General features: G+C 39.8%; 1 protein-coding gene across 6 annotated transcripts in view; it reads left to right on the plus strand.

Annotated features, from left to right (window-relative positions):
* Window positions 1-13,366, plus strand: part of AGK (acylglycerol kinase) — a 36,956-nt gene that overhangs the window by 5,841 nt on the left and 17,749 nt on the right. For 5 of the 6 annotated variants that reach the window (XM_085568214.1, XM_021552022.4, XM_085568216.1 and 2 more), the window contains 5 exons: window positions 3,917-3,956; window positions 7,743-7,822; window positions 9,069-9,144; window positions 10,468-10,560; window positions 11,476-11,508. In XM_085568214.1, coding sequence (XP_085424340.1) covers window positions 7,761-7,822; window positions 9,069-9,144; window positions 10,468-10,560; window positions 11,476-11,508 — 264 coding nt within the window. In that variant the 5' untranslated portion in view covers window positions 3,917-3,956; window positions 7,743-7,760. Of the gene's footprint in view, window positions 1-3,426; window positions 3,528-3,916; window positions 3,957-7,742; window positions 7,823-9,068; window positions 9,145-10,467; window positions 10,561-11,475; window positions 11,509-13,366 lie in introns of those variants that run through there. The other variant, XM_085568215.1, reaches the window with a different exon arrangement.

Raw genomic sequence — 13,366 nt, forward strand, 5'->3', positions numbered from 1 at the left:
CTCTTGCTGTATTAGAAGCAGCCAAAAAAGCTTTCTGCTAAGATAAAATCTTTTTCAGGAGTTCTGATACAGCTCCTGAGGACTGATCCTGTGTGCACAGCTTTGGTCAAGTTTCTCCTCACAAAACTGTTTGGTGCAGACACTGAACTTTAAAGTTTTTAGACTTCTTCATATTTGAGTATATTTAATAGTCTTAGATTTAATGCTGATAACCCATTTTGGAATGAGATCCTGAGCTTCTTTTTACATTTGTAGCATGATCACTTTTAGGGGAGTTCTTTGGTTGGATCTAAGACCCTTGCTGCAGCTGAGAGCCTCAAACTGCTTCAGTTCTTCTGCTTGTTGCATCCATTGCTGCCCTGGGTGACCTTTCATCATGGGAACTGTCCTTCCACTCTGGCTTCTGCTGGCACTTGGGCACAGAACTCAGTCTCATCTTGAGGAGCATCCATACTAAATTGTGTGGATCTTGTGCCTATATGTAAGATTGTTAATGCCCTATTCCAGCTGGAAACGTTCAGGACAGGAGCACTGGCCAGCTGTCCTGCCCTAGAGGAGAGAAATCGGAACAGAGAAATCAGAGAAAATCAGAACAGAGAAATCAGAAGAGCCCTATCCAGGCGAGTTGTACGGATGTTGTGTTCTCAGAGCAGCTGGCAGCCTGGCACGGCTGGGAAGCTCTGCACAGTCACTCTTGTGTCCTCTCTGTGTTGGTTCCATCCTTTGGTGTGAGCCTGCTCTGTTCTCCACAGAGTCTGTGCTGCAGTGGCTGCTGGCCTTGAGGCTGTGCTGGGAATCTTCTGACTGTGGGTTCAGCCTATGACAGCCTCTTTCTTCCATACCCTGCTGCCACTGTTTGTTCCTCTCCATTTCCCAATTTTTTACTGCTTAAGCAAGTTGGCCCAGCTGTAAACTGTGTGATGCTTAATTCTCACAGCAGGAAGACAGCCCTGAGTTTGCCAGCAGATGCAACACTGCTTGTCTGTTTGGCTTTAAGGCTGAATTGTGTAGATAAGGCCTTAGGGGAAACGTGAAGTAAAAATTGATTTTTAGTTTGCTGTGGATATGGTGCAAGTCAGAAGAAATCTCTGTGTATTCTTTAAGGCAGTGGAGGAATTTCCCTCTGCCTCCACCTGCTTATGTTTGAGCATTGTTGAAAAAGGCTTATTGCTACCTAGTAGTAGACAAAAAAGTACAAAAATAGCAACAAAATTGTTATTAAATTGTTATTATTTGTTTTTAAAGTTTCATCTTTTCTGGGAGCTGGTGAGCAGTCATATTTTGAGCATGAATATGTATTGAGGCAGAAGGCTTTAAGAAGTTACCTCTTAGACGGTTTTCATGTTTTTCTAGCTCTGTTTGTGATTGTTATGACTTGCAGGCCCACTTGGGGTACTCTAGGTGAGCCATGTGAGGTGAATAAATGCAAAAGCTGTGATGCAGGAGGAGAACTGCTGTTCTTACAGATGCATCCCTGTGAGTGCACTTGTACCTCTTTTCTGTTTTTTTCTGGAGTTTGTATCTAGTTAAATGTTGACAAAATATTTTAAGGAAATGAAAAAAATCCTGTTACCGGGCATCTTTAAACCAAACTTGGGGCATCCTTGACAACCTCAGATGACTTTGAAATGTCCCAGTTGAATTAAATGGAAATCCTATGAGTATGGCTGGGATGGTATGGGATTCTGGGTGCTCTGCTGCTGGAGAGATGAGACAAATCACCTGGAAATTGCTGGATGATAAACGATTTTTCTAGTCTTAGGATCTAAACTTTTCCTTTCACACCAGAATGGTAAGTGTCAAAGTCGGCTTCTTCTGTCTCTTTAAGTGCTTCAATGCAGAAGAAAATCAGCATAAATGTTGACATCTAAACTGTCAAGCTTGATTTTTATGGGTAAAACTCACTGAGGTGAATCCTTGACAGTTGTTTTGAGGATCTTTGAGGTTGAGATAGAGAACACAGTATTTTCTACGTGTATGTGGGAAGTATTGCTGGACTTCATTTTAAAGACAATTAAACACTGCAGCATAAAGCTGGGGGCACCAGGAAAACAGCCTGGCCAACAGTGTGACAGAGGTTGACTTCTGAACAAAATAGCATCAATGTGAAGTAAACAGATAACATGGGTTTGACTGGGATTTGTTCAGAAGGTTAGGACAGCAATTCTCTAAGACATCAACTGCGCAGCCATCATTTGGTAGTGGGGGCTCCTTGATATCCCATAATATTTCAATTTTCTGTATTGAAATCACAATTATTTTCTATTTGCTTTGGCCACACATAGTCACAGAGGGAGGCAAACATGTCCCTGTGTGAGGGCTCGTGCCCTCAGTGGCACAGTGTGGTGTCAGCCTGTCACGCTGTCTTGATTGAGCTGGAATTGGCTGTGACACTGCTGTTGCACAGCCTGGAACGCCAGCCTTTGTGGAGTTGTTTTAACTGGTGCATTTCCATCATATTACTGCCATCAAACCCAGGGCTGTTGCTCCTCTAAGTGATATTGCAGGTGCTTAATACAAATTATCTATTCCTTTGGTTTTAAGGAGCAAATATGGCAGCATGTCTCTGAGGAATTCTTTTGCAGACATTCCAGTTACTTGTTATCCTGATGAGGTATTATTCACATATTTTCTTTTTCCATGCTTGAACTGTCTTTTCATTATTACCAGGAATAAATCTGTGGGTTTTATAGTGCAGTTATTTTCTCAGAACCCAATTTTATATCTCACCTGAAGTCACCCTACTTCTCATTTCATGGCATCTTGGAGATGCCAAAAAGAGCAGCTTATATAGTTCCAGTGACAGATAAAAATTCCGTGAATCAAGGGAATCAAATAGATGGCACATATGTTTGGCCTTGCCTTGCCTTCTCTTCTGCCCTTTCCATGGCAGGGTTTGGCCTGATGAGCCACACTTTGGGGCAGAAGTGTGCTGTTCTCCCAGTCACCTGTTTTTGTCTGGTTGCCTTTAGTCCTTTTGGTTGGTACTGTGTTTGTTTTGGTATGCTGACTGTAAGTGGGGTTTTTTGTACGTTATATTTTGAGACAGAAATACATGGTCTTGCCATATTAGGCAAGGACAAGCTGGAGGATGGAGCGTGTTGGTACCTAGAGAACACGCAAGACTCTGGGCACAGCAGAACAGTAATTGCCATTTTGTCTGCAGGGGGAAATAGGACATTTTTGGGGCTGGGGGAGGAATGGACTTTCATTCCTCACTCAGAAGCTGTGTCTCCATTGCTTGCTGTCTATATACCCTTGCCAGTGACAAGTCAGGAATGTATTTCTGAGCAGACCATCTGTGACATATCTAACCCTGAGCATCTTGCTTTTGTTTTTACACTTCACTTAATGAGATAGGTGTTTTTCACCTCTCTGAATTACTGCTTTGGGCTGTGCTCAGACCTAGGTGAGTGGGAGGTGCTGCATTAATGTGTGTTTAGCTTGCAAACTGATGGAAAGGGGAGTTCACAGCTATAATGCACAGACTTAAGTCCTCTCTGGAACCTTTTTACACTGCCAGAATGGTAAGTACCTTTAGTGTAAACATCAGGCAACAAGAACATTGGAAGAACCCACACCTGAGCTCTGGAGTACAGTTATGTAGCAGTTTAACAAATAAATCACAGTTAGAGAGTGTGCGAGAGCTTACATAATCTCAGCACACTTGGCATCCTGGTCTTTGTTTTCTGCTTTTCTTTTCTGTAGAAAGAATGCTTATGAGCAGATGCAGGAAAAAAAAATGCATGTGTACATAAACAGGGGTGTTTTATCCTTAAAATGTTTTTGGAGCTTTTCTGTTTCAGTGTTGTCAAACTGTGTGTAAAAAGGGTATGTACCTACATTTTAAAAATGAGCAAATTGTTTTAAACTTGCACAACATAATGTCCCCTCTCTTTTCTTTCTTACCTGATAGTGATAACCTGCTACGAAGAGCTGCATGCCAAGAAGCCCAGGTAATACTGTTTAAAGTAATAAAATTAGATTAAAATTTGCCTCTTATCTTGGTTGTGCAGGCCTCCTGAGATTTTCCCAGAGGGCCTTTCCTACGTGACAAGCCTTCTAATGATGCCATCCATCATCTGTGTTCTTTCCCTTGATGCCCAGAGGTGGACAGGGATACTGCCCCTTGTGTGTCCTGGCTGCTGCGGAGGTGTGCAGCCTTATCCTTGGGGTGATCTTAGTCACTGCTGGAGCTACGCAATTGCATGTGCAATTGCTCTGTGCCTGTAAACTTCTGGGAGGGAGATGATTTGTTGCTAAGAGCGAAATCCCAGCCCCACCAGGAGGGGTATAGCCTGGGCAGAATCAGCACAAACCGCTTCGTGTCAGTGCTCAGCTGCAGAGACCCTTCCCTTGTCTGTTTGACCCTGAGTGACCTTATCAGGGATGCCAGCTGTGATGACTGACTGACCCAGCTCTTTTGGGACCCATCTCCTGGGAGCTTAATGGGGACAGCCTGGTTGCTGATCAGTGACAAGAAGGCCACTGTTCAGGGGAGTGAGTTACTCTCTCAGGGTACTGACTGTTGCATTTCTTAGTTTGTGGCCTGCATGGGCAAACAGCAGTCAACAAACTCCCATACTGCAATATTCCCACAAAGAAATCTTGTCCTTAATAAGCAATCTTTTGGAGGTGTAAGTGCTGCTGCCCATGGATGACATCACTTCTCTATGATTTTAAGAGTTTTTACCTCCCACAAATAAAGTTTATTCTAAACCTGCTTCTTCATGGCAGATTTTTGATATTTGCAGGGTGTAACACTGCTCCCATCATTGCTGCATACTGGGGCCTGAGTAGAATGGTGAAAATTATTTTTCTCAGTAGAAAAGTGTTGTGCACCTGAATTATCCCAATTTTAGCTTGTCTGCTGTTGAAAGATTTTCACAGCAACTTGTCTTGTGCAATGGATCTTCATGCCGAAATGGATGTAAGGGAGCTCACTGCTCATGAAAACACAAGGGAAATCTTTCCCTGAAAATACTTTCATAAACCATACTTGTAATTTCAGAGTCTTTATGTTTTCAATATTAATTTTTACTACAAAATAACAAAGTGATAGAAGTTTTTTATATCACAAAAAATAGCTGTTAATACCTCAGTATTTGAAGCATGCTGATCAAATTAAACCAATTTTTTTAAAAGGAGCTGATGAAGTGGTTTGTGTGTATTGTCAAAAAGGTGCAAGTGCTAAGGAAAAGACTGGTACCAGCAGATAGTTCAGTTGTGGAAATCCTGAATTTCCCATTTCTTAAATCCAGTTATTAAGTGACAGGTTCTATTCCATTATGGCTTATTCTTACAAGTGAAAATGCAAAAGCACTGTCAGTAGAGCTTCCTGCAATTTTAGTGGCTAAAGCCTGAGAAAATGTCCTGTAGAGGACTCCTGCATTAGAAAGGAATGATCCAGAAAGCTTAGTAATCAATTCTTGCTGTAATTTCCATTCTCACCGATGTGTCATTGCCAAATAATGCTTGAAAACACACAACAGTACTGCATTAAAGCATTAAGTGTCTGGTATGTTCTTCAGAATAATAACAGTCTAAAATAGTTTGAAAAATGCTACTTGCTTTTGCAGTGCTGTATGTAAGTGTTGGAAGCAAAATAGAGGCAAACTCGCCAAAGTTTAGTTTAAATGAAGTGTTTGTGACGTTTTTACCATTTTACATTGGATTTTTAGGTTTTTAAGTCTGTTACATTATCACTTTGATGAGGGAGCTGCCTTCCTGAGAGAATCCATGACAGCAATATTTCATGCAAAAGTTCTGCCATGTATGTCTGAATTTAAATACTAGTTTATGATGGCAGCCTTGGGTGTGGCAAATGATTATGGAAAGATTCTATGATAAAGAACCCATTTATCATATTTTTAACATTTTATACCTCTGTCTCTAGGATAAGTCAGTGTCAGCTGACTTCCTTGGCAGGTCAGTCTTGCTGATTGACCGTGTTATTGCTGAACTATGGGCATGTATAAAGAGGGGCTGTTTAGCTGGCAAACAATTCACTCAAGGATAGTTTTCTGTAAAAGAATGTAGTTTTTGCTGGTATTCATAAAGCACTGTAAAAGCTTTGTATAAAGAAATTTTCAAAGTTGTAGAATAGTGGTTGTCATTTTAGAAGTCCAGAAATATAATACCTGGAAGTGTGCATGTGACAAGAAAGTGAAAAGGGCATTGACTTAACTAAATTATACCTTCATATATATATATTTTTAATAACCATTTTTATGGTATGACTGTAAGTTGCCTTTACTTATGTTCTGCTTTGAAAGACTTCTAGAATATTTCATTATTATTTTTTATTTCCTGTCTTACAAATCAGTATTTGCTTTAGAAATGCCCCTGTATATAACATAAATGTCTACGTATGTTACATAAAGAAGCAATTATATCATTACTAATAAAACTTTATGAGCCTTGTTGGGTTGTTTAGAGCCTTGCTAAATTGTTTGGAGCATGCAGATACATCATGCCATGCCCCCTAAGCAAATAATTAGATGTTTCTAACAGCTGTAATATGCTGGAGGGCCCTCATTCCCCAGTTCCCACCCAAAAATTGCAATATAATAAGTTGGTCTGTTTTCCAGCTGATCTTTGTGTAAAGCTTAAGACCTATAGATTTGTTTCACTTATTTTGAAGATTTCTTTACTCTCAGCAAACTCTCACCCTTTTTCTGTCCTAAAGAAGAAGTTTGGATGTTTTAAGCAGCACAGCCAGCTTTACCCTTCTTTAAATTGAGGCTTCCTGAGCAAAGTTTGCAAGTGGAATTAATAATAAGTTTGAACTGCTAACAACAACTAAAATATACTGTTCTTTGTGTACAGTATCACCTCCTTTAATATAAAAATTCCTGCTAGAGCATTAACTGTCAAGGTAAAGGGGGGAAAAAGCCAGGGACAGTTGACTGGGCCATGTTCAGCACAGTAGTCTTTGCTTCCTGCTCTTTCTAGGGCTTCTGGATGTTATTGCTGAATACCTTGTATTCTTTGTGTTCAAATCCAGTTTGATTTGGTGTGTTAGTGAGGATGCCTTTAAGAAGAAGCTTGTAGCAGGATGTAATGTGTGTGGAAGTTTTGCATTTCCTTGCCTATGCTGAACAGCTTTGAAAATGGGTACAAAGTGCAAGAGGCTTTGTAGACAAACTCTCAAAGAATTTAAAATTGAGACACCTCTTCAGAATTGGGTTAAAAGTTGAAGAGGGATTGAATGATTTTTATAGAGAGAGATTAGTTTAAAAAAGTGTAAGAAACAGTGGACTTGCTTATAGGTCAAGGCAGATTCTCTTGTAATTATCTTTTCTGTCTTCAAAAACTGAAGCATAGAAAATACCAAAATGAGTAGAAAAGATAGAGGAATTAAAATTCAGAAGTTGGAAAGAATGCAGAAAGGAGGTGGCAGGTAGGTGTATGAGATTACATAAGGAAAGAAAATCCAGTAACCTTGGAGTCAAGGAGAGCTCCCTGGATTTCTGCCCATTGCAGAAAACCAGAGATTGACAAAAACAAAATGGTGGTGGAATTGTAAAAATGAGCTCAAGAGTATTTATGCCAGTGATGTGAGCTGCTGCTAAGAGTGCAGGTCTTTGAATAAGAGACCTGTACAATGGCTGAAGATGGAACTCATTTGAATGTCATGAGGCTTGAAAGCCCATTGACATTTGTAGAGGTATATTATTTTGAACTGTTTTAGCAGTGTGCTTAAAAGAAAAACTGAGCCCTGCTCTTTGTCTTTTACTTAGGCTTTTGGCAACCAGCTGATGCCTGCCACTATGCCACTGAAGAAAGCAACAGTCTTCCTCAACCCAGCAGCTTGCAAAGGGTAAAATTCCCCCTTCCCAGCACTCCCATTTGAGCACTCTTTCTGTATTTTTGCTCTGCTATCCACTATAAAAGCCAGCCAGATTTTTGAGCTCATTTTTGCCTCCCTCTGATGCCAAGCTGGTGCTATGTAACCATGCCAAACTTTATTCCACCAAAAATATTGGGATGAGAAATAGAATTAGTTGCTTGTGGTGGAAGAAGGATTTCTAAACATGTATATATATTTTTCATTTTTTTTCTTTAATCCTGTGTTTTTGCCCTTGTCGTTCCTTCGTATGTAGAATTCCTTTGTATTCCTTCCAAACTTTTGCATGTGATATATTTCCATCCTCAAAAACTATAGAAATAAGAGTTGACCTTGATTGCTTCAAGACTTGAAGTTGGCAAGAAGTGATCTTACTTCTGTGGGAACCTGCCCTTGAAAGGGATTTGCCCACAAACTGAGAGGCTAAATATGGGCTTGGAGCAAGACTCCTGGAAGAGGTTGGCTGCTATTTTTACGTGCTCATTAGCAGAAAAACCATAATCTTGGATGTGATGTGTGTCTGTTTCTGCTGATCAGCTAAGCTTTGGAATAGTTGCATTTTGTGGAGGGGCAGAGAGTTGTTACAACCAATATGAGGGGAATATTATAGCTGACAAGGAAGTGCTCGGACTCACATGCTTTTGTGAGTCTGGAAAATGCATAGTATTAACCAAGTCTCATGTTTCTACTTGTAAACAATTTATAGTTAATGATAGAATGATTTTATTATGCAATGACATGCATAAAATTATCAGTCCTATAATAAAAGAGGTCAGATAGAGTTTTGCTTCTAACTTTACTTAACAATATGTAGTAATAAATAATTGGAATTTTAAAAATACTTCTTAAAGCCTACATGGGCCTTCTTTGTGGTCCTAAAGGCTGGTGCTTTGTAAGTCATTAATTTTCTAATAAATTTATTTCTGGAGATCTTAATTTGTTTTAATGGGTTTTTTAAATGATTTTTGGCAAAAGCTAGATAGCATCTTGTGCAGTTAATAAACTGCAACAAAACCCTGACATCTGAGATATGAGACTAGAAATATAATACATTTGAACCACATGGAATCTCATATTTCCTGTCAGGTTAAGTGACTGATTGTGGAGATTGAATGCTTGGTTTTAAGTAGATTTCTTCTTGCTATTCATTTGTTTCTTTCCTTTTTAATTTTTTTCAGCCACAGACATCATTAAACAGTTTTTATTTTGTTATTTTTAGCAAAGCTGGGAACCTTTTTGAAAAGAATGCTGCACCAATCTTGCACTTATCTGGCTTGGATGTAACTGTGGTTAAGGTAAGAACTGATAGGTCCTGCTATTGTAAAAATAGTGACTCTCTTCTTTCTCCTCTTGAAGAATTAAAATTCAAATCTGTATGCATTGGAAATTCTCAGTTGTCCTGTCGACATCTTATAGGAAGAAATAAATACTGAGATATTAGGCCAATACCTAATCTTTTTAATTCACAGTTAGTTTTCAAACAGTGTAGTGAAATTTTAATTTTCAGCTAAAGCAGTACATATGCTTGTTTGTCTGTCTAAAGCAGTCTTTATATAATTCATGTTTGAGAAAAAACTCTCTAAATATTTGAGTGCTGGCTAGTGGTGCGTACCCATTGCTGTTCATTTTGTCATTTCTGCCTGAACTTGAAGAATTGAAAAGTGAGGAATTTTGGCATGCAGCTGAACTGTTCAGATTAATTAAAAATAACCTTTTACCTTTACACTGAAATTATTTCTGTGTCTCTGCAAATAATTCAACATTACCACCATGAAAGCAGAACACTGAGCTCTAAATGGTGTGAATTAACAAACATGTTGGAAAGAGAAGAAAACATTGAAGGGGTTCTGATCTTTTTGCAGTTTTTTTGAGGCTGTGATATGTGGATTGCTTAATATTCAGTGTGTCCTAACAGCAAAGTACTCTAATATGCATCTTTCTGTCTTAGAATCTTGCAAGGTTTAGTATTAAAATGCTGTTTTTATTAATCCCTTTCTCTGATTGTTAAATATACCTAGTCCTGGCCTAAGGGAATAAATCATTTTGCAAGACTTAAAACTCATGCTTGGTAGTGTTAGACCCAACACACAAGCTGGCAAAACAGAGATGGACAAGGAAGTGAGGCTGAGATGGCTCTGTAAAAGACATGAATTTTGTAGAAAACAGTTTTGATGGTTTAAAAAGTCAGTACTCTTTCCTGCTAAATCCATTGTCAGTGGCTGTCAGGCCTTTTGTGCAGTTGTATTTCAGGAGATACAGTTGAGCAGTTTGGCTGTTAAAGATAGTGGGAATTTTTCTGCAAGTGATTGGCCTCTGGATTTGTTTCAATGTAATATTACCTTGAAATAAGATGGTTGCTGTAGTATTCTGATCTATTGAGTAAGATTTGCTCTGGTGTTTCATTTAACCTCTGTGTGTGTGTTTACTTGCACATATTATATTATGCATCAAACTGGTTTTCTAAGTTGAAAAAACCTCTGATTGTAAGTAATACACAGTACTGTGTGCCTATGTAAAAATAACTGTTAACGAGATGGATAGATGATTCTTTTTTCTATAAAAGAAATATACTAAAAATAGTCATTTGAGTCCTCATGTTTGGATCTCTGTTTCTTCAGACTGATTATGAGGGACAAGCAAAAAAGCTTCTGGAATTAATGGAAAACACGGATCTGATCATTATTGCAGGAGGAGATGGCACAGTCCAAGAGGTACTGCAGGAGCCTGGTTTGTTGAGAATCATAGTTGGGCTGAGGGCAAGAAGATTGAATCTGTGCAATGTAGCAGCATCATAACAGCTGTTCCTAGAGATCTGTCCAGTTTAGAATCTGTGCTTTTAGTAAATGTTCTAATATTCTGGGGACATAACACCCTGCTTGTTGGTGTTAGTCTTAAGAGTTTATGGGAGTGGGGGTAAAAATGTGTGTGACATAAATGTCTTCCAGAACTTTATTCTAGAATGAGCAAACTCTTTGGAGGGACATGTTTCTAACTTTCTGTGTGATATAGTTGTAGTGGTTTGATTTTCAAAGTTCCTTCCTTTCTATAAACTCCCCAAGAGGAATGCATATTTTACTAAGTGTGAATCAGATAATTTAAAAATTATGTGGGAATGATAACAAAGCGTGGAATGTATTTAATAAATGCCTATTGTCAAGATGATTAATGGCAGGAGCAGAACTGGGGGATACTCTCTTTTTCAAGACTGTATTATATTCAAACAGTTCCTGTTTTTTAACTACTGATTTCATAAGACAATGGCTAAATGAATGCAATGACCTTAAGAGAAAGAGATCAGAATACATCTGTAGGTTCATTCTGGCATTTTGTTAATTGTACTGACCAGTGCTGGTTTTGCATTATGCAAAGATTCATTCAGTCTTAAAACATTTATGCTGCCATTGGTTGTGGTACCAGCATGTGCTCAGGCACAGTCATAAACCTGCTGTTTCCAGCATGTTTGCAGGCTGAACATTCCTCCTTTCCCATGTAAACAACTGTAGCGCCTTTCATAAAAGAGTAACTGCTCCTTAAATCTTCTCAAAGAGTAAACATGGTTAAGAATTTCATAGCTTCTTACTGTAACTGAAAAATAAAATTCTTAGAGCATTTCCCATGTTTTTCAGGTCATAACTGGACTTCTGCGTAGAGCAGATGAGGTGAGAAGGTGTCATTTTAAAAATTGTGTTTATTTCTTGGAGTGTCTTGTGCATCCACTGTGATCTCTTGGCCTCAGCTGCCTCCAGCAAATACTTTGCTTACTGCTCTGGAGCTAGCTTGCTGTGCAACAGTCCAGCTGGGCTGCTGTCCTGCAATGCTGCCTGCTGTTCTTTGTTCCCTTTCTGAGGGAGTGCAGTGACTCCCAAGCTACGGCTTTGGGAAGTTTCCAGCGTCAGAGCAGGGATTGTAGAGAAGCCAAATGCTCAATTTTCAAAGACCCATAGACCAGCTGTGCATGCCACTTTGTTTGGCACAAGCATTGGGCAAAAGTACATGTTTTTCTTGTATTTGTACAGACTTGAAACCAAATTCAGTTATGGTCACACTCCTACTGCTTTGGGATTGCTTTGATGTTTCTTCAAGCAGTGCATACCTACCTATGCAGATGGCTGTACTAAGCAAATTTTGACCTCTCAAGGTGCATCACTCTGAATGGAAATGAGAGAGATTTTTCTTTTTAAAGTGGGAGGACAGTGTTATTGAAGAAAGGAGGGAATCATTGTTCCCAAAACCTTCTGGCAGGAGCTGGCAAAAACTCAATTAAATGATCCAGACAAGATGATGATGATACCCTTGGCAGCTGGAATTGTATCTGTTTAGGCATTTGCTTTGTCTGAATGTGACAAGGGGGACTCTGCAACCAAGTCAATATTTTTAAAGGAAGGCTAGTTATATAAATTCTGATACATCATTGTTTTAAATCTAATATTACTGTAGTTGGATCCTGAGACTCTTTTAATCCGACAATAGTGGAAGCAAAGTTTAGAGGCTCTACTGGCTATTTTCTCTTTATTTTTTTGGCTTCTTATCCTGATGTAGCTTGGTTTCGTTTTGCAGTAGTGTAGGAAATCCTGCATCCAGCACAATTATGGGTGCAATACTGCATTGTAGTATTTGTCACTGTGTCACTTCATGTCTTTGGCCAAGGAATTCTTGTCCTTCGTGTCACTCTGTCCTAGGATTAGAGATCTGCACTCGAGCTCCCTCTCTCTGTGCCCTGCTTCCTTTTTCCCTTGGAGGTGTCCCACCACTGTTGCCTGCCTAAGAGCCTGTGCAAGGTATTGCAGAAGCCCTGTTCCTATCAGCCAAGGGAGCAGAGCTTGACTGCAGGAGCTGCAAACAGCCTCGCATCTGCACACTGCAAAGCAGTGCTGAAGAAAATGAGAGCAGGGTGTTTGAGAGTGTTAGCACTCTCAGATGACACAGACACAGCAGGGGAGAGGGGTTGGGTGTGCTGTGAGAGAGAAATTCCCAAGTGGCTGCAGACTGGCTGTGTCCTGGTGCTGCTGGCAGCATCCCCCAGGAGGGGTATGCTGCACTGGGGTATGGGGTAGTTTGCTCTGGTTTGCTGACGCGCTTCAAAAATCAAGGTTTGAGATGAAGTACAGGGTAATAACTTGCTCCTTCAACAAGCCCTTTTGCTGAACAGCTGTACAGAAAAATAATATGGTCAGTGACTTCCAAAAATTAGACCTTCTGTTGCTGCATTATTTGGATGGCAGAGGAATCAATTAATTTCCTTTCCTTAAGTGAGAAAATCTCTTTGCTGTGCAAGGTTACTCTGTCAGAGCAGGATTTCTGCAGGGGTAAAAGGGATTCGGAGCCTGTGATGACACCATCAGTATTAAGAAAGATGGCAGACTGCTGACAGAATCCATGCACTAGTTGGGATGTGGCTGCCAAAATGCATGTAACAATGCTCTTAATGATTACAGAGAACTCCTTTGTACCCAGTTGGCAGTGGTGGCTTCACAGATTTGGGTGCCATGTTCTGAGTCATTGTGTGAGGAAGTGCCT

Source organism: Lonchura striata, chromosome 1A (genome assembly GCF_050655825.1).
Source record: "Lonchura striata isolate lonStrDom1 chromosome 1A, ASM5065582v1, whole genome shotgun sequence".
NCBI classification, from domain to species: Eukaryota; Metazoa; Chordata; class Aves; order Passeriformes; family Estrildidae; genus Lonchura; species Lonchura striata.